Source organism: Tachyglossus aculeatus, chromosome 5 (assembly GCF_015852505.1).
Source record: "Tachyglossus aculeatus isolate mTacAcu1 chromosome 5, mTacAcu1.pri, whole genome shotgun sequence".
NCBI lineage: Eukaryota > Metazoa > Chordata > Mammalia > Monotremata > Tachyglossidae > Tachyglossus > Tachyglossus aculeatus.
In genome coordinates this window covers 56,869,038-56,894,809 of record NC_052070.1, presented here as the reverse complement: position 1 = coordinate 56,894,809, position 25,772 = coordinate 56,869,038, and the positions used below count along the sequence as shown (strand labels likewise).

Here is a 25,772-nt window from a genome sequence, read left to right as displayed (position 1 = left end):
TCCCTCTTTACCCCTCTTGCTCCTTTTCCATTTCCTTCTCCTCCACTTAATAATAATAATAATAATAATAATGGCATTTATTAAGCACTTACTATGTGAAAAGCACTGTTCTAAGTGTTGGGGAGGATACAAGGTGATCAGGTTGTCCCACGGGGGGCTCACAGTCTTAATCCCCATTTTACAGATGAGGGAACTGAGGCCCAGAGAAGTTAAGTGACCTGCCCAAAGTCACACAGCTGACAATTGGCGGAGCCAGGATTTGAACCCGTAACCTCTGACTCCAAAGCCCGGGCTCTTTCCACTGAGCCATGCTGCACTTCCTTCTCCTCCTCCACTTTCTTCTTCTTCTTCACTTCCTCCTCCACCTCCACACCTCTTCCTTCTCATTCTCACTAGCAAATGCTGAGCACCTACTATATGCAAAGCCCTATGCTAGGGACAAGATAATTCACAGCAGAAGAAAAGCACAGGTTTCCTGCCCTTTGGCCATCAACTCTCTCTCTCCTCTTCCTCAGTCTGAAAGGATGCTTTATCATCAAAATAATCATGAAAAATAAAACCCCACAGAAGAATGGATGTGGGCAGGAGGAGCAAGGGGAAGAGAAGGAGAGAGAGAGTAAGAGAGAAAGGGAGGGAAGAAGAGAGAGAAAGCTACAGAGATCGAGCAAGAGCATTTTACTCCATACAGAGCTCTTAGCTGTTTCTTTGGGGTCCTTTGTTGGAGAGGGAGGTTTGTGTCTCCCTCCACTGAAGGTGGCTATGCAGCCAAGATGAACATAAAAGGTATTTTGTCTTTACTATGCAAATGCCGCGGTCTGACAGGAGCGAGCAACTCTCAGAGAGACTCAGCTCAATGAACTGTTTGATAAGGAATAGCATTCACTAGGATTAGTTCGTTTTAGAACATCAGCTAATCTTTGCTGAGCCCAAGAGAGGAGGGGAAAAGCCAGGCTTTGTGCTCCTGGCCCCGTGGATGTGATAAGTGCCTCTGCCCTCGAAGGTGGCGGGGGAGGAGTGGTGCTTAGGGGAGACAGGACAGCAGAGTCAGCAGAGTCACCCTAAACTCCCCCCCACCCCACCCCGGGGAAGTAGGGAATTATTGGGGCAAAAATGCTCTCTCCAAATCTAATTCTCACCTCTGCATTCCTTCCCAGATCTCAGTACAGTTCTCTGCACACAGTAAGTACTTTTGCTACTTGATCTGGAGGGGCTCAGCGGCTCTGTCACATCTCCTGGATGACTTTAGGCAAATCACTTAGCTTCTCCAGGCCTCAGTTTCCTCCTCTGTAAAATGGGGATCCAATACCAGTTTTTCCTCTTACATGGACTGTGAACCCCACATGGGGCAGGGTATATGTCCTACCTATTATCTTGTGTCTACCCTTTATATGAGAAGCAGACTGGCTTAGTGGAAAGAGTCAGGCTTGAGAGTCAGAGGTCGTGGGTTCTAATCCCTGCTCTGCCATTTGTCTGCTGTGTGACTCTGGACAAGTCACTTAACTTCTCTGTGCCTCAGTTACCTCATCTGCAAAATGGGGATTAAGACTGTGAACCCCATGTGGGACAACCTGATTACCTTGTATCTCCCCCAGTGCTTAGGACAGTGCTTGGCACATAGTAAGCACTTAGCAAATGCCATTATTATTATTATTATTCTTACCCTAGTGCTTAGTACAGTGTTTGGCACACAGTTAGTGTTTAACAAGCATTTGAGATGGCCCAGTGGATAAAGTGAGCTCCATGTGGGGCAGGGACTGTGTCCAACCTGATTGCCTTGTCTACTCCAATCAATCAATCAATCAATCAATCGTATTTATTGAGTGCTTACTGTGTGCAGAGCACTGTACTAAGCGCTTGGGAAGTACAAGTTGGCAACATATAGAGACAGTCCCTACCCAACAGTGGGCTCACAGTCTAGAAGAAAAGTATTCATGCTTTGCACAAAGTAAGTGCTTAAGAAATACCATAATCATTATTATAAAGCAGGGGTCTGGGAGTCAAAAGGACTTGGGTTCTAATTCAAGTGCTGCCACTTGTCTGCTGTGTTACCTTGGGTAAGTCACTTAACATCTCTGGGCCTCATGTACCTCATCTGTAAAATGGCGATTAAGACCGTGAGGCCTATGATGACATGGATTCTGTCCAACCTGATTAACTTGTGTCCCAGAGCTTAGTCCAGTGACTGGCATGTAGTAAGCACTTAAATGCCATTAAAAAAAAGGGAGGGGGCACTGGGAATAGAGGAAGGGCCTCAAGAAGATAAGGGTTCCTCAAGAATCTCCAGTGATTGCCCATCCACCTCTGCATCAAACAGAAACTCCTCACCATTGGCTTTAAAGCACTCAATCACCTTGGCCCCTCTTAACTCATCTTGCTACTCTCCTATTACAAGCCAGCCTGCACATTTCTCTCACCAATGCCAACCTTCTCACCGTACTTCGATTTTGTCTCTCTGATTTCTATCCTCTTGCCCACATTCTGCCTCTGGCCTGGAATGTCCTCCCTCTTCAAATCTGACAGACAATTATTCTTCCCAACTTCAAAATTACCTCCAAGAAGCCTTCCCTGACTAAGCCTTCCTGTCCCCTTCTCCCATTCCCTTCTGTGTCACTCTGACTTACTCCCTTTTCTCCCTTGCTCCCCATTCCAGCACTTATGCATATTTCTGTAATTTTATTTATTTATATTAATGTGGGTCTCCCCCTCTAGACTGTTAACTCATTGTGGGCAGTGAATGCATCCATTTATTGTTAAAGTGTACTCTCCCAACTACTTAGTACAGTGCTCTGCACAAAGTAAGCACTCGATAAATGTGATTGACTGAATCTCTCACACTGTGGCTGGCCGTCCTTCACAGAGAACACTTTCTGCCTTTTTCACAGCTTGGCAATGGGGCAGAGGAAGGTGCTGCATTTCTGCCTGTGACCAAGTTCTGCCTTGTTTGGGGATGGTGATGAGGGGGTTAGTATTTCTCTTAAAGGCACAGACATAAAAAATGTGGCAGCAAGATAACTGATCTAAGACCCCACAGACCTCTGTCTGCTGAGAGCAGAAGCCGCACTTACCCCATTAGCTTTCCCCTCCTGGCTTCTCCAAGTCATCCAAGAACTTAGAGGTCAGGGTAGGGTCACATGGTGAGTCCTTGGTGGATTTGGGATTACAAACTCATTGCTCTAGGGTTTCCACATCCTTAGTTGGGGAGCCCTCCCCCCTCGGTCCTTCAATTCATTCCTCACATCCTTTAGGCCAACCTGTTACCTTCAGATAGTGTTCACAGCTAAACTTCTTCCCATATTTCCAAATCCTAACTCCATCCTTATCCCTGGGTCCTTGGCTATCATGACGACGAGTCCCATGGTGATCCCCACCTAGGACCTGGGCCATAAGATTCAGGAATGAAGGGGCAGAGCCACCAACGTTGGAGAGGCTGGGCCGAAGCCCAACCTCCTGCTTTGCCACCGGGGATGTCACCGAGGTGCGGAGGGACAGTGTTTTGGGGGACTCCCTCTGCTTCCCCTCCACAAGGCCCCTTGCTGGAGAAAGTAGGGTGGGTTGATGGCTCCAATGGACTCTCCCCCGGCCCAACCACCCATGGTTGTCTCAGTCTGGCTCAGTCTCTGACAGGCCCTCCCAGCCCCAGGGACTGGGGGGCGGTAAGTGACAGGGGCTGGGCAGGCCTTACCCAGCGTGACCTCGGACTGCATCGGCATGGAGAGGGCAGGGTGCTTGACCTCGCAGCTGAAGAGTGCCTCGTTGTCTATCTGTGGGTTCAGGGTCCACATGAGCAGGGCCCGCACCTCCACGGTGCCGTCGCTCACGGGGACGTGGCTGTGGTGGAGGAAGTAGACGGGCTCCGTGTTGTGGACCCAGCGCGGGAACTCCCGGCTCACCACGGTCTCCGGGATGCTCTCGGGGGTGGGGTTGGAGAGGAGGCCGGGGTCCGGGGTCCGGCCCCGGAACGGGTCCTCTGTTGGGGGCCGCCCGGCCCGGCCCTGCACGTCCAGGATGGACAGTGACTTCCGCATCTTGGTGTCATCCAGGTCACGGTTCAGGAGGCTGCGGAAGGCACGGCTGTCCTGGAGGGCGGCGGCCCCAATAGGGGGCTCCGGCAGGGGGACTGCCTCGATGGGCTCCCCGTCGCGTTTGAAGTAAACCTGAAATGACATGGGGCGGGGTGGTGAGGCAAAAGGAGGGAGACAGGGAGGGATAGGAAAAGGTGGCTGGTGGGCAGTTGTCAATCCCTGAGGGATGTGACCTCTCAGACTCTGACTAGTTGCGTCCTCTGGTCCTCCTTCAGTGCCCCCCCAGGTCCCTATCCCCTGGTTGTCCCTGAGTGTGTTTCAAGACTCAGAATCTTGCCATCGATCTGGACTAAATCCCCCGACCTTATCTGTAATTTATTTTTTTATCATTTTTTATTACTTGTTAAGCACTTCCAGGCACCGTACTAAGCGCTGAGGTAGATACAAGCTTATCACGTTGGACACAGTCCCTGTTCCACATGAGTCTTACAGTCTTACCCTCCCATTTTACAGATGAAGTAACTGAAGTCCAGAGAAGTGAAGTGACTTGCCCATGGCCACACAGCAGACAAGTGGTGGAGCCAGGATTAGAACCCATGTCCTTCTGACTCCCAGTCCCATGCTCTACCTCTAGGCCGTGCTACTTCTCTTCATGATAACAATGATAATGATAAGAATAAAAGTGATAATAATAATAGCAGTATTTGTTAAACACTTACTTTGCTAAGTGCTGGAGTAGATATAAGATAATCAGATTGGACAAGTCCCTAAGTGCTGGAGTAGATACAAGACACAAGATAATCAGATTGGGGTGAATAGTCTAAGGGAGAGGGAGAATAGGTGTCTAATCCTCATTTTGAAGATGAGGAAACTGAGGCCCAGAAAAGTGAAGTGACTTCCCCATGGTCACCCAGCAGGCAAGAGGAAGATCCAGGTGAGAATTTGGGTCTCCTGACGCCCAGGCCCATGCTCTTTCCACTGGGACATGGTTGCTCCATCCGCCATCTGGCAAGGTTCAACCCAGGATGAACAGAGAGGTGGCTTGGATGGGCTCCAAAATCCTTGCTGGGAATCCCAGGCTAAATGCCCGAGTTTCCCCATTTCGCTGGCATTTTCCCCATTTCCTCCAGTGGGAACAGCCTAGCCCTTACATAAAAGCAGTGTAACCTTGTGGAGAGAGCATGGGCCTGGGAATCAGAACAACCTGTGTGTTAATCCCGGCTCCACCACTTAATAATTATTATGGTATTTGCTAAAAGCTTACTATGTGCCAGGCACTGTACTAAGCACTAGGGTAGATACAATCTTTGTCCCACGTAGGGTTTCCAGTCTCAATCTCCAATTTACAGATGAGGTACAGAGAAGCTTTGACTTACCCAAGGTCACACAGTAGATGAGTGGCGGAGCTGGGAGTAGAACCCATGAACTGAGTCCTAGGCCTGTGCTCTATCCACTATGCCATACTATTTCTTGTCTGCTCTGTAACCTTGGGCAAGTCATTTAACTTCTCTGGGACTCAGTTACCTCTTCTGTGTAATGGAGGGTAAGACTGTGAGCCCCACGTGGGACATGGACTGTGTCCGACCTGATTAGCTTAGCTTTGTATAGTGGCTGGCACACAATAAGCAGTTAACAAATATATAAAAAAAGATATCTTCTGTTGAAAGGGCAGTGCCTAAGCAGAGCACTCTTATTAGAGTAAGCACATGCAGGTCTCCTTCTCCAGGAGAAGTTTAGGCAAGAGAACCCGCAGTCCTGTTGGGGGAACCTGAAACACAGTGCTGGTATAACTGATTCTTCCAAAGGCAGTGTCCTAGGAGGGAGTTGGAAATCATAAATTTAGAGGTGATTCCTCACCATGTCTTTTTAGTAATAGTAATAATAATAATAATTATAGGATTTGTTAAGGACTTACTTTGTGCCAGTAATTGTTCTAAGTGCTAGGGTGAATACAAGCAAATTGGGCTGGACACAGGCCCTGTCCCGCATGGGGTTCACAGGCTCAATTCCCATTTTGCAGATGAGGTCACTGAGACACAGAGAAGTGAAGCGACTAGGCCAAGGTCACACAGCAGACAAGTGGGGGAGTCGGAATTAGGACCCATGACCTTTTGACTCCCACGCCCATGTTCTAGCCACTACACCATGTTGCTTCTCTTAATAGAATCTCCCGCCTTTCCTTGCTTCACTCACCAGTCCTTTCCTTCCTTCACAGGCAGCATTGCGTAGTGGAAAGAACACAGACCTGGAAATCAGGGAACCTGTGTTCTAATCCAGCTCCACCACTTTCATGCTGCATGACCGTGGGCTAGTCCCTTCACTTCTCTGGCCCTCAGTTTCCTCATCTATCAAATGTAAATACAATTCCCATTCTCCCACCCCCTCCTTGATCGTGTGCCCCAGTTTGAATACCTTGTGTCTTCCCCAGCACTTAGCTCAGTGTTTGGCACGTAGTAAGTGATTAGCCAATATTATGAAACAGAGAGGCAGCGTCACTTAGTGGATAGAGCACAGGCCAGGAAGTCTAAAGGACCTGGGTTCTGATCCTGACTCCACCACTTGTCTGCTGTGTGATCTTGGGTAAGTCACTTCACTTCTCTGGGACTCAGTTCCTTCATGTGGAAAATGGGGATTAAGACTGTGAGCCCTAAGTGGGACAGGGACTGGGTCTAACTCAATTACGTCATATCTACTCCAGTGCCTGGCACATAATAAGTGCTTAACAAATACAATTATTATTATTATGATGTTGATGATTAGCATATGGGGAAAGGGCAGTTGAACAGGGCTAGATCCAGTCAGTCTGTCAGCCTCTGGGTTAGATAATATAACTAAGGAACATCTCACTTGCTTAGCTTTGGTTCTCCACTTTCTCCATCCAATATTTAAGGGGAAGAGAGAGAGAGAGGAAGTGAGCGTTGGGTGTGAGAGGACGAGGAAGCTGGACGGGTGGTGGGGACAGGCAGGGGAGGGCAGGTTTGAAGGGCAGAAGGCAGGTTGGGAGTCAGAGGGAGAGTGAAGAGACTAAGGGAAAACAGATCATACTTGGGGAAGAAAGGAGGGAGAAAGGTGGAGTAAGAGAGAGTGTGTATGAGTGACTCAGGATGCGAGTGGTGCAGGGATGAAGGAGGCAAACAGAGAGCACTGTGTTCTGAGAGTAGGAAATTGTCCTCCTGCTTCCTCATTCAATAGGGAAATTTAGTTTTGAGCTGCAGCAATTTAATTTGTCACTTTTATATTTCAGTCCATGCACCAAGAAGCCTCTGGGGAGCAGGTGTGGTTTTAATAAATCAAATAAGTAAATCATTGTGAGAGGTGGGGTGAGGAAGCAGGTGGGTACAGTGTGAGAGACTGGAGAGAGTGGAGGTGTGTGTGCGGGAGAGAAAGAAAAAGAGAGAGAGAGACAGAGAGAGAGAGAGAGACAGAGAGAGAGAGACAGAGGGAGAGAGAGACAGAGAGAGAGAGAGAGAGAGCGAGAGAGAGACAGAGAGACAGAGAGAGACAGAGAGAGAGACAGAGAGAGAGAGAGAGAGGAGACTGAGCTGCTGGGAGTGGCAATGGGGTGAGAGAGAAGAGTAGATGGGGAGAACTTGGGGAAGGAGAGAATGAAATATAGGATAGGAGAAATATGCCAGTGCTATATAGCTCTGTAAAGCAGCTCTCCTTTGCACAATGCCCTAGTTGGGGTTTGTGAAAACAGCTTCAGAAGCAGAATTGTAATCTATGTCGGAGAATTTCTGACAAGCGTCCGACATCTCAGAGAAATGTAAATGCCAGCAGAATGGGGGGAGGTGGGCAGGGATTTTAAAATAGTGGAACATTTTTTTGAAATGTCTTAGCCAGCTGGGAAGGGCAGGCCCAGGGTCTCTGGAGGCTTTGACAGACAGAAGGAGCCTTTTTTAGATCTCTGGAGACCCATCTACTTTGAGGGAAGCAGGTGTTGGGACAAAGCAGATGCGTGCAGCAGTTGAGGAAAGCACCAGAGAGGGCAGTGGTTTTTTTAAAATTATTATTACCGTTTTCGCTAAGCTCTTACTAGGTGCCAAGCATTTCAATCATTCATTCATTCAATCGTATTTATTGAGCGCTTACTGTGTGCTGAGCACTGTACTAAGAGCTTGGGAAGTACAAGTTGGCAACATATAGAGACGGTCCCTACCCAACAGTGGGCTCACAGTCTTGAAGGGGGAGACAGAGAACAAAACAAAACATATTAACAAAATAAAATAAATAGAATAAATATGTAAAAATAAAATAGCATTGTATTAAGCTCTGAAATAGTTACAAGATAATTCGGTCAGACAAAGTCCTTCCACACAGTCTAAGTAGGATGAAGAAGGAATATGTTTTGTTTTGTTCTCTGTCTCCCCCTTCTAGACTATGAGCCCACTGTTGGGTAGGGACCGTCTCTCTATGTTGCCAACCTGTACTTCCCAACTGCTTAGTACAATGCTCAGCACACAGTAAGCGCTCAATAAATACGATTGAATGAATGAATGAATGAGTATTGAATCACCATTTTACAGATGACGAAACTGAGGCACAGGGAAGTGATTTGCCCAAGGTTACAAAACAGGCAAGTGGCAGAGCTGGGTTTAGGACTCAGGTCCTCTGATTCCCAGACCTTTACTCTGTTCACTAGGCCACTTTGCTTCTGGAATATTGTGGAGGACAGGTGCTACGAGATCCTGGACAACCAATGGCCTCCAACGCCTAAAACTGGGCCTCTTAAGAAGGGCGGTTGCTATGTCACTGTTGGCTTTCAGCGTCTCAGCTGGCAGAGGGGTGATGGAGTGGTCGTGGGAGGCAGTGGCTCCTCAAACGCTTTTGCTTTACACACTGGTTCGTTCTTCTCAGCGGGTTTTCAATCACTGAATCGGCAGTATTATTTGAGCATTTACTGTGTGCAGAGCACTTGACTCAGAGCTCAGAAGAGTAAAGTAGTATAGGCAGAGCCGATCCCTGGCCTCCAAGAACTGACGGCCTACCCTGAGGTCTGCGACTCGGGAAGCTGGTCTACCCCCCTGTCCGGTTCTGTACCCCAGGTCCTGCCCTGATGTGGACTGTTGGTCACTGGGCTCAGGGCAGAGGCTGGCGTTCAAATGCTGGGCTCCATGGCTGGGGAAGTACTTGCCTCTGGAAGTTTGCTCTGTGAGGGCCCACTCTCTACATCCTGGGGCCTCTTCCCTCCTCTAAGGTTGACATTAGTAACAGCCCTGAACCCGTTTTCTAGACTGTGAGCCCATTGTTGGGTGGGAACTGTCTCTACATGTTGCCGACTTGTACTTCCCAAGCGCTTAGTACAGTGCTCTGCACACAGTAAGTGCTCAATAGGTACGACTGAATGAATGAATGCCAAGTAAATAAACACTGGCCCACATGCGCAAGGACTCTGGGTAGAGAAGCGGCATGGTTTAGAGGAAAGAGCATGGGCCTTGGTGGCAGAGCATCTGGGTTCTATTTCTGGCTCTACCACTTCCCTGCTGTGTGACCTTGGGCAAGTTGCTTAATTTCTCTGTGCCTCAGTTTCTTCATCCTTAAAAAGTGGGGATTAAATACCTCTTAGACTATCATTATTATTATTATTATTGTTATTATGGTATTTGTTAAGCTCTTACTCTGTGCCAGGCACTGGAGTGGATACAAGCAAATTGGGTTGGACACAGTCCCTGTCCCACGTGGGGCTCACAGCCTCAATCCCCATTTTACAGATGAGGTAACTGAGGCCCAGAGAAGTAAAGTGACTTCCCTAAGGTCACATAGAAGACAAGTGGGGGAGCTGAGATTAGAACACATGACCTTTTGACCCCCAGGCCCGGGCTCTAGCCACTTAGCCATGATGCTTCTCTAGGGGACAGGGACTGGGGCTAATCTGTTAAACTTGTATCTACCCCAGCACTTAGCACAATGCTTGACAAATAGTAAACACTCAACAAATACCATAAATAATAATAATAATAATAATAATAAACACAATAATAATAAATTCTTCTCACAGAAAGTGAGGCCTGGGTTTTAATACTAGATCCACCACTTGTCTGCTCTGTGACCTAATAATAAAGCTTTCCCAGGTACATACTAGAGCATTCCGTGGGAATAGGGCAGATCAATAGCTCTTCAGTGCTATGAGAAGCAGCGTGGCTCAGTGGAAAGAGCCCGGGCTTTGGAGTCAGAGGTCAGGTGTTCAAATACCGGCTCTGCCAACTGTCAACTGCGTGCCTTTGGGCAAGTCACTTAACTCCTCTGTGCCTCAATGACCTCATCTGTAAAATGGGGATTAAGACTGTGAGCCCCCCGTGGGACAACCTGATCACCTTGTAACCTCCCCAGCGCTTAGAACAGTGCTTTGCACATAGTAAGTGCTTAATAAATGTCATCATCATCATCATTATCATTCAGTGAATTAGGTGGGGAACATATCTTCCAACTCATTGTACTGTACTCTCCAAGGCACATAGTACAGTGCTCTGCATGCATGAAATGCTCAATAAATACCATTGATTGATTGGTTGCTTGATTCTTTCTTTCTACTGTTGCATCACTGTCGGGTTTAAGATTTGCTTAGGGTCCCAGAGGGAGCTCAGTCTGTTCTTTGCTCCCTGTAGGCATGAACCCCAGATGGGAGGTCAAACTGCAGGCTGAGTTGGAGAGGAAAGTGTGCTCTCTCCCCGGCACCTCATCCAGAGTTGGTCTTCCTAGTGGAAAGAGGATAAGCCTGGGAGTCAGAGGATCTGGATTGTAATCCCAGCTTTCGCCATTTGTCTGCTGAGTGACCTTGGGCAAGTCATTTCATTTCCCTGTGCTTCAGTTTCTTCATCGGTAAAATGGGGATTTGATAACTAGTCTCCATCTTAATTAGTGCTCCACAATACTGAAAGTATTCAAAAAATACTATTGATTATTGAGAATGTGGGCAGTTTGAGGGATGAAGATGGCATCCGACCCAATCTACATGTGCATTTTTTACAGTGCTTGGGACATGGTAAGTGCTTAGCTAATGTCCAGACTATGATTAGGATTGTTCATTAGGGGCTCCAGAGAGACTCACCATGGGGGCTGGTTTTCCTCCAGCAACGATGCAGACCAGGGTGAAGTTCTGGGCCTGATAGCGGCTGAAGGGGGCAGGAGAATCAGCTGCTATGACCGCGATGGAAGTGGGAGGAGCTGTGAGAGGGGGAGAACACAGACAATTAGCTCAGAACCTGGGACCTCGAAGCCCACCCCATCTGCGTCCAGAATGGTGCCTCCCATTCTCCTTGGGGAAAGAGAATTAAAGCTGGGTCAGATCTTTGCTTGGGCCTCCCCTCTGCCTGGACTTTCCCTCTGTCTGCTCTTCATCTAAGTGGTTGTTGGCATTTTCAGGCAGAAGGCACACACAAGACTGAAGCTCTAGCACAGAAACACCCCAGGGAACAGCTACCTAGGATTCATATGCAGGGATTGTCTCTCTTTATTACTGCATTGTACTTTCCCAAGCACTTAGTACAGTGCTCTGCACACAGTAAGCGATCAGTAAATACAAATGAATGACTATAACCTGGAGATTTAGAGCCATCATTATTTGATACATTACCCCAAGGTACAGTTTCCCCACCATACCTAGAGCCCAGAGATAGTCATTATTGTTTGATACATTACCTCAAGTTACAATTACTCCATCATCTATATTATCTAGGGATAGAGTCACTATCCTGTGATGTTACCCCAAGTGATGGTTACCCCACAATACCAAGAGCCTGGTGATACAATCATTATCTTTTGATGTAATTTTGTTAATACGTTTTGTTTTGTTGCCTGTCTCCCCTTTCTAGACTGTGAGCCTGCTGTTGGGTAGGGACTGTCTCTATATGTTGTCAACTTGTACTTCCCAAGTGCTTAGTACAGTGCTCTGCACACAGTAAATGCTCAATAAATACGATTGAATGAATGAATTACCCCAAATTACATTTACCCCATGATTCCAGAGAGCCTGGGGTTACAGTCATCATCGCTTGATACCTTACCCCAAATTACAGTTACCCCGTGTTGTGGAGAACTTGGGTATACAGCCTTTATTATTTGATACTTTGTCCAAGTATAGTTCGTATAGTTCCCCCACAATGCATACAACCTGGAGATACGGTCATTATCATTTGATACATTACTTCTACTTAAAGTTGCCCCATGATACGTAAAGCCTGGAGATACAGCTATTATTGTTTGATAAATTTCCCTAGTTTGAAGCCACCCTACAGTACATGAATCCCAGATATCACTCTACCATTGTTTGTCACCTTGACAATGCAATGCAGCCTTGCTTATTTATTTATTTATTTATTTATTTATTTATATTAATGTCTGTCTCCCCCTCCAGACTGTGAGCTCATTGTGAGCAGGAAATGTGGTTTGTTGTTGTATTGTACTCTCCCAAGCACTTATTACAGTGCTTTGCGCACAGTAAGAGCTCAATAAATACAACTGAATGAATGAATGAATTAATGAATGAAGAGGGCAAAAAAAATGAAGACGTTTTGATCTCTCTCCACCACCAAATATAGATCTGGGGATCTAAAAGTCTAGCATTAATTTTGAAAAAAGCCAACAATTTTCTAAAAATGATCAAAGAATACCACAATCACAAACGTTCAAATGTATGAAGTGGTCTTCAGAAAGAGTTGATCTGCTACAAGGTGCTTTGTGAGGACAAGAAGAAGCCTGCTGTTCAACCTAAATAAGGCAAGTTCTTCATCGGAGTTGAAAAACTGCTACCACAGAAAAATAAGTTTCTATCTCTGTAGCCTCCTCCAAAGTTTCATTAGCTAACATTATAATATTACTCTTTGAATTGCCTTAACAACAATTAAACGGTAATCAGTTGTTTTTATCAGTATCATCCTTAGTCGAAGAGGAATTTCAGGTTCTGGAACAAATTTTAATTTATAACATATAAGTCTATGGTAAAATGTATCCCATGATTTGGCTGACTTTTCAAGGCACGCAACCCCGGTTGTACTGTGAGGTAGCCTGGAGCTGTCTGGGAATGGTAGGTTTGGGTCATGGCCAATAACCCAAGAACTGGGTTCCCTGAATCCTTAGGGTGAGATGGGAGTCTCCCACTCCCACTTGGAGGTGCAGTCCCTCTTCTAGACCATTGGATTCCATGGGTCATTGGGTTTCCTTCTGGAATTTCCAGGGGCCACACTCGGGGGTGTTAGGAGGATCACATGGGTATCTATCTGAACATTTATATGTGATTTGCATGGTAGTAAAAGTTGTCCCTTGATTTGCATTGTCCACAGAAACTGAAACTTGTTTATTGAATCCCTTAAGGAAGAAGGATCTTCATTATTTCTCTCTCCCATCCACAGGCCAGGCCTCAGAGCTAGGAATGGAATAAGGAAGGATGGCACAATCAATCAATTAATCAATCAGTCATATTTATTGAGCACTTACTGTAAGCAGAGCACTGTACTAAGAGCTTGGGAGATTACAATACAACAGAGTTGGTTAACATGTTCTCTGCCCACAAGTGAGTTTATAGTCTACAGATTGTAGAACAATATTAGGATTGTAGAACAACAGTCTGAACAATATTAGGATTCTTCATATTACATACATACATATTCATACTACATTACATATCCGTAATTCATTTATTTATATTAATGTCTGCCTCCCCCTCTAGATTTAAGCTTGTTTGGGGCAGGGAATGTGTCTGTTTATTGTTACATCATACTTTCCCAAGTACTTAGTACAGTGCTTGGCCCACAGTAAGTGCTCAGCAAATATGATTGATTGATTAATTGATCTTCAGAAAGTTGGGGTAAAGCCTGGGAGGGGACATGACTGAGGTGACAATGACCACAGGGTTGTGACCCACAAATTCCCACACCTCCAGACAGGGTGACTTCCATTATTGTTAGGTGGTGGGAGGTGAAAGACAAATTAGAGGAGAAAGAGAGCTCACCCAGAGAGGTGAGATAAACACAGAAAGGGAGAAGCAGAACAGGCCTAGGAGTGAATAGAGCATAGGCCTGGAAGTTAGAGGATGTGGGTTCTAGTTCCAGCTCCACCACTTGTTTGCTGTGTGACCTTGGGCAAATCACTTCACTTCTCTGTGCCTCAGTTACTTCATCTGTGAAATGGGGATTAAGATCTTGAGCCCTATTTGGGACATGGACTGTGTTCAACTTGATTTGTTTGTATCTAACTCAGAGCTTAGTATAATGTCTGGCACATGGTAAGCACTTAACAAATACCTTATAATAATAAAAATTAACCCAGGAAGGCCAGAAATATCAAAAGAATAATACTAATGATAATAATAATATTCGTTGCAATCTTAGTTTATGCCAGGTGCTGAACTAAATGCTGAGTTAGAGACATGATTACGAGGTCTGATGGGAGTCCATGACCCGCATGGGCTCACTGTCTAAATAGAAGGGAGAATAGAAATTGAATTCCTATTTCACAGGTATAGAAACTGAGGCACAGAGAAGTGAAGCGACTTACGCCGGGTCACAGATCAGCGAAGTGGCAAAGCCAAGACTAGAACCCAAGACCTTCTGAGTCCCAGGCTCATGTTCTATCCACTAGACCACACTGCTTCTCTGTCTCTGAACTCTTAAAATATCCCTGAGTGTAGGGATGAGCAGGGGTTTGATCTCCATTGTAAGAAGGGAAACTGCAGAATAGGGAGGGTAAGAGGAGAGCCCTAGGTCGCTAGCAACAGATCCAGGACTAGAAAACAAGTGTCCTAGTTCCCACATCACCGAAAAGATTTTCCATGACAGCAGCGTTGCTACGAGCATCAATGTGGCCACGCTGCCACCCTGCTTAGTCGATGACAAGGAAGTAGGAGATTCCTGACTTGGCTGAGAAGTGCAGCCTGTTCCCCAGCCTCCACCTCCAATGGCTTTCCAAGACCTAATGAAACCTCAAAGACACAGAGACCATGTTTTTGGAAATTTCCCAAGGTGAGGCAGTGATGGCATTAGGAAAAGATCCAGAAATCAGACACCCAGTCATTAAGACTCAGTACTGTTCCCTCCTCTATGACCAAATAAATTTTGCTGTTTCCATAGAGTTAAAAGAACTTTTCTGTCAATAAGCTCTTTGTCTTAACAGTAATAATAATAATAATGGCATTTGTTAAGCACTTACTATAATAATAATAATAATGATGGCATTTATTAAGTGCTTACTATGTGCAGAGCACTGTTCTAAGCACTGGGGGGATACAAGGTGATCAAGTTGTCCCACATGGGGCTCACAGTCTTAATCCCCATTTTCCAGATGAGGTAACTGAGGCTCCGAGAAGTGAATGGACTTGCCCAAGGTCACATAGCCGACATGTGGCAGAGCCGGGATTCGAACGCATGACCTCTGACTCCAAAGCCCGGGCTCTTTCCACTGAGCCATGCTGCTTCTCCACATCCCTCTGTGGAAGGGAGGGAGGGAGGGAAGGGAGGACTGGAGGTAATATCCCTATCTTACAAATGAAGAAAGCAGCCCATTTACCCACTGTCAGACTTTGGGCAAGTCACTCAACTTCTCTGGGCCTCAGTTTCCTCATCTGTAAATGGAGATTCTGCTTTTAGACTGTGAGCCTCACATTGGACAGGGACTATTCACAATCTGATTATCTTGTGTTTGGCATACAGTAAGCACTTAACATTATTACTACTATTGCTATTATTAATAATGATTATAATAATAACAAGATGGCATTTGTTAAGCACTTACTTTGTCAAGCATTGTTCTAAGCACGGGGGTAGATACAAGCTAATCAGGTGGGACACAGTCCCTTTCCCACATGATGCTCACACTCTTAATCCCCATTTTACAAATGAGGTAACCGAGGCACAGAGAAGTGAAGTGACTTACCCAAAGTCACATAGCAGATAAGTGGAGGAGCAGGGATTAGAATTCAGGACCCTCTGACTTCCACACCAGTGCTCTTTTGACTAGGCCATGTTATTATTTTTATTATTATTATTTTAATCAGATAGGTTAAACAGCTGACCCAAGGTTACACAGAGAATAAGCAGCAGAGAAAGTGGGGGATGAGAACCCAGCTTCCCTCACTTCAATCAATCGTTGATATTAATTGAACGCGCCCAACTCTTTTCATTATCTCTTTGGTCACAAGACTCCTTTAACCCTACCTGACTTCCCCCAACCCCTGCCCTGCTGGTCTGATTCATGCCCAGCCAAAGTTCATGCTTTGCCCCGTAGTACCCGCTGCCGGTTGGCCGGTGGCCAGATCTCCGACTGATGAGGAAGGATGGCCGGGGTCACCTCTGATCGACAGTTACAGGCATTCTCCTGTGAGGGTGATGATAAAGGGGCAGAGAAAAAAAACCAACTCCCTGGTTTATGTGAAAATTCAGTCGTGAACTGAGCAGTAACAGCGGCTGAGGCTGGGCCTTCCTCACCCCCTCCAAATGAGTGGTGGTGAGATAAACATGTCTTTGGGGGGCCTGGCATTGGTGGCAATCGACCCTTTTATGTGGCAGCTGCTCAGAGGCCTACCTGTCTCTCTCCACTGCACACTGTCACCCACCTCTTTCAGTGTAATTACAGTAGCAGAAAGCAGCGCACAGATGCTGCTGAGAAATGGTTTTCCCTCGGCTTCCTAGGTGGGGCCTCATAAATTCTCCCTTACTGCCCTTGGGGAGTAGCCTTTTGGGCTTTGGGCTCCCGCTGGAAGTGTCTGAATAATTATCATTATTAATATTATCATTATTATTATTATTGTATTTGTTAAGTGCTTCCTATATGCCAAGAACTTGTACTTAGAAATGGGACAGATACCAGATAACCCATTCATTCATTCAGTCATATTTATGGAGTGCTTGCTATGTGCAGAGCACTGTACTAAAGTACAGCTTGGAAAGTACAATACAGCTATAAAGAGAGACAATCCCTGACCACAGCGGGTTTACAGTCTAAAGGACGGGTTTACTTACCTCAGTGTGGCCTAGCGGATAGAGCATGAACCTGGGAGTTCTCATCCCAGCTCTGCCACTTGTCTGCTGTGTGACCTTGGGCAAATCACTTACCTGTGTCTCAGTTACCTCATTTGGAAAATGGGGACAAAGACTGTGAGCCCCTTGTGGGACATGGACTATGTCTAACCTGATTACCCTGTATCTATCTCAGTGCTTAGTACAATATCCGGCACATAGTAAGTGCTTTACAAATACCGTTTTAAAAAATGCAAAGAAAAATTCAGGTCATCCTCATGGGCCTCACAGTCTAGGTAAGAGGGAGAACAGGTATTGAATCTCCATTTTGCAGATGAGGTAACTGAGACACTGAGAAGTTAAGTGGCTTGCCCAAGTTCACACAGTAGATGAGTGATAGTGCTGGAATTAAAACCCAGGTCCTCTGATTCCCAGGCCCCTGCTCTTTCTACTGGACCAAGCTACTTCTCCTTTTATTAGCCTTCATTCCCCTCATCCCGAGCTATCCCACTTCCTTGTTATTGGCCACATTCATGAGCCGAGACAGTGTAATGGCCATGGACTGAACATGAAATTTCTGTCCTCCTACTCATCCCTCTCCATCTCCCTTCCCCTCAGCCCCTCTAATCCACCCAGAGCTATCTGGCTCACCTCCAGCCAGAAGACCCCTCACAGCCTCCAAGCTCTCCTAGACCAACAATAGGACCTTTTTGGAAATCAAATTCCTCAGCCCCAAACTGACCATCTTTGGTCCTTGTGATCTGGGGGAGGAATATGAAGGGAGGCTAAGTTTTCATATCCTCCTCCCTCAGTACAGCCATTCACCTCAGGGACAAGAATGGCTTGAAGATGAGATCATGGGCAAGCCGGGGCTCTGGTGTAGCCCCTGTGGGAAAGCTGTCGAGGGTACCGTGGGGCTGTATGTTTTGAATCATTCACTTTAAGACCAACACTGAAAGATATTGGACATTTGCCTCTCAGAGTTGCTGTGAGAGTCACGGAAATGGAGGCCCAAAACCCTCAGGATCTCGCTATGCTTATGTGGGGAGGACTAAATGGGAATTCCGGGGAGATAGGAGGACCCAATGAAGACAGACCAAGTAGGAGGGTGAGAGAGAAGTCCTGCTTTCGGTGGCATCTCGGCCTCAATGAAACTGGACCTCCCCTTGCTGAAACCCTCCTCTTACTATCTGCCCACTGTATCAGACTAGAGAGACCACCAGAAATTGGATGGTCCAGAATAAAATTGTGTGAGTGGGCATCTCTCCACTTCTGGGCATGGTGTTCCTGCACCCTAGTTACCTTTGCCTACTCCTCTTTCAGGGAAGTAAGGCATCAGTCAATGGTATTTATTGAATGATTACTATGTGCAGAGCACTGATGCTTTAGAGAGTACAATATGACAGAGTTGGTAGACCCATTCTCTTCCCACAACAACCTTACAGTCTAGTTCCTCTCCACATCAGTCTAGTTCCTCTCCATATCAGACCTCAAATGTGTGGAAAGGTGCTGGAGGAGTCAGAGAGGAGGAGATACACAATGGCCTGAGCTCCCAGAGACCCTCACTTTGGTTCTTCTAGACCTCCCATTGGTGTACTGGTTTCCTGACTTCTGATCTCCTGTTGTCGTATTGGTCTGCCATTCCACCTGGTCTAATTAGCCCAATGGCTAATGGTTCCCAGTCTCTTTTGGGGCTTGGAACCACATGCATTCTCTTTGGTCCAAGAGAACACCAGCCCTTTCCCCAGTGGACCAAACCTTCTTGTGCTCTCCTCTATGCCCTACTCTATAGCCATGCCATCCCGAGTTAGGCTTCCACTGACTCTTCCATGCTTGAGCCGTTTATGTGACAATATATTAAATGTGTTTAAGCTCCTTTAGAATTGGTGTCATTTCTCGATATCTGAAATATATGGCGTGTGACATGAATATGTTTTAAACAGCAGTAAAACTGGCCAATTTGGGGATGTTTTCAATATATTTCAGACATATATATTATCTACACGGCAATTTCACCATATACCATATTAGCTGGGGTAAAAGGACACAGTCTTTAAAGTCAGATTCCCCTTGAAAAGGTCTCATGTCATAGGACGCACTCAAACGTGCAGCATAACCAGATCACCTGGTCCTCCTTCTCTCTTTCCCCTGCCCCACCACTCTCACTAAAATACCTGTTCCTTGACTATCTAGGTGTTTCAGGTGGGAGGCCTATTGAGAGCTAGAAATAGCTGGAAAATTAGGTCACAGGTTGTAGTCCCATGCTTGTATCCCAGTAGAGAAACAGCTATTTACTGTTTATTAGTTGAGTGCTATTCTTTGCACCCAATTATTGCGTCACAAATTGGAAACCATTAAGCGTGAACTAACTAAAATCTCCTTCCTGGGACTTCCTCTCCCTAAATACTCTACAGGACATTACTTTTCCCATCTTCAAAGCATTAATAAAATCATACTTCTCCAGGAAGTCTTCCCTGACTGATACCTCATCTCCCCCTCCTATTTTCCCTCCTTTTGGTTCAACCTACGTACTTGAGTCGGTACCCTCTATGCACTTTGGTACTCACTCAACCTCCAGAACACTTATGGCCGTATCCTTAAGCTCTGCTACTTCCCCCACTTATAATTTATTACATTGCAAAGTGTTTCCTTGGGCCTAATCAAAATCTCTTCTGTTTCCTCATGATCCATCCTTAACCCATCCACCCCCTCTAGACTATAAGCTCGTTATGGTTGGGGAGCGGGTCTGCTAATTCTGTTGTATTGTACCCTCCCAAACACTTAGCATAGTGCTCTGCACATAGTAAGAGTTCAGTAAATGAGATTGATTGATTGATTGAATCCAACAAAGAGCAGTCTTTGTGTGTGCCCAGTATTGGAGGGGACTGTGGATCACACCTTGGCCTTCTCAGCTACATGCACTCCCAAAGGTGAGCAGAGGCATTGTCTTTGAGCGTGAAGGACAGCTATAGATAATAGAGGTGGAGACCATTGGGTCACCACCAGCCTTCGTATAATTGAAAATGGTCGTTAATTTATCCCTCAGCCTTTCCCGTATTTATGTCTTCCACCTCGTCTGACCTCTCTTTAAAGGTTCTGCCTTCCCACCCGTTCATCATTTCGATGCTCTTTCTCAGGACCCTCTCCAGCTCCTTAAAATGAGCCGCTCAAGGTCGGTCATGAGATGAGAGCGGTTTAATGTAGGGACTGACTCTTCTTCTCCTCCACTGGTTCCCATCTTTGGTGTAGTCTCAGAAAACCCAGCATTTATTTTTATTGTATTTGTTAGAGCTTACTATGTGCCAGGCACTGCACTAAGCCCCGGGGTATTTATAAGGTAATCGGGTTGGACACGATCCATGTCCCACAGGGAGCTCACAGTTTTAACCCCCACTTTACAGATGAGGTGACTGAGACACTGAGAAGTGAAGTGACTTGCCCAAGGTCACACAGCAGTCAAGTGGCAGAGCCAGGGTTAAAACCCAGATCCTTCTGACTCCCAAGACCCATGCTCTATCTGCTAAGCCACACATGCTGCTTAAACCACCTTTATGTTGCTTACTGTCTCTCATAGCTGCTTGTCCCTCTCCTGGGCCGCTTCCCAACCTGGACCCTCCATCCAGATTTCCCCCTGCCCCCTTCTCAGGCAGGAGCTCCTAAGGGCTTGTGGCACAAGATAGTCCCTGGAAGTCCCAACTAAAGGAGGGAGAGACTGAACAAATCTGGTCTGGCCCTGTCAGGAAGAATTTGATTTCCCTGATTTCAATTACTGAGGCCCCAGCCCAACTCTCTGATGTCCTTCACTCCCACGGGGCCTAGGAAACATTTTCTACCCTAATCTCCCCCATTGGCCCTGCCCCATGGAACAATCCTCCACTTCTGGTTGTTTCTTTTTTTTTTGGTGTTTGTTAAGCGCTTACTATGTGTCAAGCACTGTTGTAAGTGCTGGGGTATATATCAGGCAATCAATTTGGACATAGTCCACGTTCCATGTGGGGCTCACAGTCTTAATCCCCGCTTCACAGTTGAGGGAACTGAGGCCCAGCGAGGTTAAGTGATTTGACCAAGGTCACACAGCAGACAAGTGGTGGAACCCGGATTAGACTCCACATCCTTCTGATTCCTGGGCCTGTGCTTTATAGAGGGACTCCAAGGGGAGTCTGCACTCCTGGAGATTGCTAAGAACAGGAGAGCTCCCATTGCCTGGGATGCTTTGAACCTCATAATAATGATAATTATAATAATGAAAATAATAATTATAATAGCAATAATTGAAGTATTTGTTGAGCACTTTCAGTGTGCCAAGCGCTGCACTAAGATCTGGGGTAGAAATATGATAATTTAGTTGGATCCGGTCCTCGTTCCACACTCACAGTCTATGAGGGAGAATGGGTATTCGATCTCCATTTCACTGATGGGAAAACTGAGGTCCAGAGAAGTGAAGTGACTTTGCCCAAGGTCTCACAGCAGACCAGTGGCAGAACCAGGACTAGACTCCAGGTTCCTACTGCCACTGTGAAGGCAGAATATTGAGCTGGACCTGACTAATGGGTAAATGACTTTTCTTAGGCTTTCATGGCACTGTCTTTCCTGGAATTTGGAGCACAGACTCAATGAGTGGCTCAGTGGAAAGAGCGTGGGCTTGGGAGTTAGAGGTCTTGGGTTCAAATCCCGGCTCCGCCACTTGTCAGCTGTGTGACCTTGGGCAAGCCACTTAACATCTCTGTGCCTCAGTTACCTCATCTGTAAAATGAGGATTAAGACTGTGAGCCCCAAGTGGGACAACCTGATCACCTTGTATCTCCCCCAGCGCTTAGAACAGTGCTTTGCACATAGTAAACGCTTAACAAATGCCACCATTATTATTATTAATGAGCTTGACTACCACTAGAGATTTCTTCTGGCCCTGGATTCTTCAGTTTTCCATCCCTTCCTTCATTTCTGACACAGCCTTCTGATTAAATTACCGGAGGTATTCTGCCCTCAGGCAAGGCACTTCCCTTCTTTGGCCCCCAAGTCTTCCACCAGGAAAATCAAAGTAGGAGCATTAGACTCCTGTCCATTTCTGAGAGAGTTGACAGGCCAGCAGTTGACCTCTTGCCCACGTCCTCCCACTGGCCTGGAACTTCCTTCCTTTTCATATCCTACAGACTGCCACTTTCCTCATCTAGTAAACCTTAATAAAATCTACCTCTGAGAAGCCTTCCCAGACTAAGCTCTAATTTCCCCTATTCATTCTCCCTTCTGTGTCAGTTATGTACTTGGATTTGTACTCCCCAAGCACGGATGATATTCACTCCACCTCCAGCCCCACAGGACTTTTGTACATATCCTTACACTCTATTTATAAATTGTTTTAATGTCTGTCTGATCCTCTAGACTGTAATATGTCTTGTGGTGTACTAAAATCACATCTCCTCCAGGAAGCCTTCCTTGACTAAGCTTTCATCTTCCCCCCCTACTCTCTTTTCTGCATCACCTATGCTCCTGGCTCTGTACCCCTTAAGCACTTTGGTAGTCTCCATCTCCACATCACTTTTGTCCATATCCTTATACTCTGCTGCATCCCCAACCTGTAATTTATTTTAATGTCTTTCTCCCCAACTAGACTGAAAGCTCTTGGAGAATCAGGTTTGTGTCTACCAACTCTATTGCATCTTACTCTCCCAAGCACTTGGGACAGTGTTCTGCATGTAGTAAACACTTAATTTAAAAAATAGGTTAACTGATTGCATGCTGAGGAGGTTAGACTTTTCAGAAGGAAGAGTCACATGGATGGGAGACACTTTATGAGGGTTTGGGGTGGAATACTTCAAGAAACCTAACAATAATGATAATAATAGTGGTATCTGACAATCACTTACTACGTGCCAAGCACTACATGAAGCGTTGGGATAGACACAAGATATTCAGGTCCCTTGGGGGTTCACAGTCTAAGTAGGAGGGGAGACAGGTATCGAAACTCCATTTTGCAGATAAGGACACTGAGGCATAAAGAAGTTTAGTGATTTGCCCAAGGTCACACAGCTGGTACCTGGCAGAACCAGGATTAGGAGCCAGGTCCTCTGACTGCCAGGAAGCCACACTGCTTCCAAAGGGAATCAAGTTATTTCTAACACACAGCTGGCCCTCTCCATGGATCTCCTCAAGCACCCCAGGTGGGGGAGTGCAGGAGGATAAATGAGTCTTTGTGCTTTTGAATGCCTGAGCCAAATGAATAGAGACACCTTGTCTGTGGTGAGAGCCCTGAACCAAGGGCATAACCCCAGCCCCTGTGACTCTGGGCAGATTGTAATTAGAGAGCTCAACCCAGCTATTAACACTACAGTCACACCACAGATCCGTGAAGAGTCCTTTAAAGGCAACTGTCACTTTCTGCTGGATTTCAACGGGCGCCTACCTGATTCTCCTTCTCCCTTCTCTCTGCCTTTTCTACTGACACTCTCACCTGTAACCTCCCTTCCTCACTTGCAGGCATTAAATCACAGGGCTCTGGTGCTTTCCAGACTGGAAAACCACAAATCACATGTAATTAAGGACCTTAATCCAAAGAGGGAAACTTTTCCTTATGCTGAGGCCCCTAAATTTAGATCCAGGCGATGGGGAGTTATAAAGCATCTCTGCTGACCTAACAGTTGTCGGCATGTAATTATATAGCGAGCGGGCTTGGCCTAGATGAACATGAGGAGAAAGGGAGGGGGGAAAGGGAAGAGGAAGAAAAGAGCTGATTCCTCCAATGAAAGGCTTTCTTTGGTCTTTCTGAGCTCAGGGGGTGAGCCTGGTTCTGAAGATTAGAGAGAGTTAGTTGGGAGAGTATGTGGGTCAGGGGTGGTGGAGTGAGAAATGAGGGAGAGAGAAGGGAAAGGAAACTTTTCAAATGGTGGTAGGTGTGTGTGTGTGTGCGCATCCATCCCCCATGAAGGACAAGGACTGTGTCCAAACTGATTAACTTATATCCACCTAAGTGCTTAACTAATATCACAGTAATAATAGTGAGATACCTAGGGCAAGTCACTCAACTTCCCTCTACCTCATTTTCCTCATCTGTAGAATGGGGGTTCAAAGCCTGTTCTCCCTTCTACATAGCCCCAGGTGAGCCTCATGTGGGACAGGAACTGTGTCCAAACTGATTATCTTGTAGCTACCCCAGCACTTAGTACAATTCTTGGCCCAGAGTAAGGCATTAAAAATACTGCAATTTATAATATTGTTACTATTGTTATTATTATTAGAGATGAGGTGTGGGGGGCTAAAGCAGCATGGCTCAATGGAAACAGCCCGGGGTTTGGAGTCAGAGGTCATGGGTTCAAATCCCAGCTCCGCCACTTGTCAGCTGTGTGACATTGGGCAAGTCACTTAACTTCTCTGTGTCTCAGTTCCCTCATCTGTAAAATGGGGATTAAGACTGTGAGCCCCCCGTGGGACAACCTGATCACCTTGTAACCTCCCCAGCACCTAGAACAGTGCTTTGCACATAGTAAGCGCTTAATAAATGCCATTATTATTTTATTATTATTAAAGGAGAATTGAAGAGCTGAAAATACAGAGCTCTGGGCAGTACCATGAATTCTGTGTACTGGCTGGGTGGACATTAAGGTTATATCTATATGGGCCAAAGAAAAAAGAAGCAGTTTCATCCTGGACAGTCTGGTTTTCAGCTGGCCTGTCCCTGTTCCGTACAGATGTGGCCCGAGACACTCTTCTGCCAGGTAATTGCGTTTTCAGCCTGCGATCTCCCTCTGCTACTGGAATATGGATGGCAGTGAATCTGGAGTTGGAAGGTCAAGGCCCCTCCCCAGCCCCTATCATCCACCGAGATACACCTTTCATTACAGAGCATGGCTCAGTGGAAAGAGCCCAGGCTTTGGAGTCAGAAGTCATGGGTTCAAATCCTGGCTCTGCCACTTGTCAGCTGTGGTATTTTGGGCAAGTCCTTCAACTTCTCTGGGCCTCAGTTACCTCATCTGGAAAATGTGGATTAAGACTGTGAGCCCCCTGTGAAACAACCTCATCACCTTGTAACCTCCCCAGTGCTTAGAACAGTGCTTTGCACATAGTAAGTGCTTAATAAATGCTATCATTATTATTATTATTATTATTACAGAGAACTTGGAGAACTTCCCCAAAAGGGTGCAGGTGATGGGAAACAGCATGAAGTAGAGGATAGAGCATGGGCCTCAGAGTCAGAAGGTCATGAGTTCTAATCCTGACTCTGCCACTTGTCTGTGTGACCTTGGGCAAGTCACTTCACTTCTCTGTGCCTCAGTCACCTCATCTGTTAAATGGGGATTGAGATTGTGAGGCCCATTTGGAAAAGAAACCTGATTTGCTTTTATCCACCCCAGTGCTTAGTACAAAGCCTGGCATATAGCATGTGCTTAACAAATACCATAATCATTATTATCACACGATGCTGTAGACCTGGTGTAATGTGTGTAACATCTCAAGCATAATGATGATGATGATAATAATAATAATAATTGTATGTATTAAGCACTTAGTATGTACCAACCATCATACTACATGCTGGGAAAGATCTAAGGTAATCAAGTTGAACACAGTCAGATACATGACCTGTCCCACACTGGGCTCACAGTCTAAGTAAGAGGGTGAACACATACTGAATCCCCATTTTACAGATGAGGAAACTGAAGCCCAGAGATGTTAATTGACATGAACGGAGTCACCCAACAGGCAAGTGGTCTAATGGAAAGAACACAGGCCTGGGAATCAGAGGACTTGTGTTCTAATCCTGGCTCCTCCACTTGTCTGCTGAGTGACCTTGGGCAAGTCACTTAATCAA

General features: G+C 46.1%; 1 protein-coding gene across 1 annotated transcript in view; it reads right to left on the bottom strand.

Moving 5' to 3' along the window:
- IGSF21 (immunoglobin superfamily member 21) overlaps positions 1–25,772 on the bottom strand; it is a 386,505-nt gene that overhangs the window by 17,956 nt on the left and 342,777 nt on the right. The window contains exons 5-6 of the mRNA XM_038747515.1: positions 11,071–11,186; positions 3,683–4,154 (exon numbers count right to left, since the gene is read on the bottom strand). Of these exons, the coding sequence (XP_038603443.1) occupies positions 3,683–4,154; positions 11,071–11,186 (588 nt within the window). The remainder of the gene's footprint in view (positions 1–3,682; positions 4,155–11,070; positions 11,187–25,772) is intronic.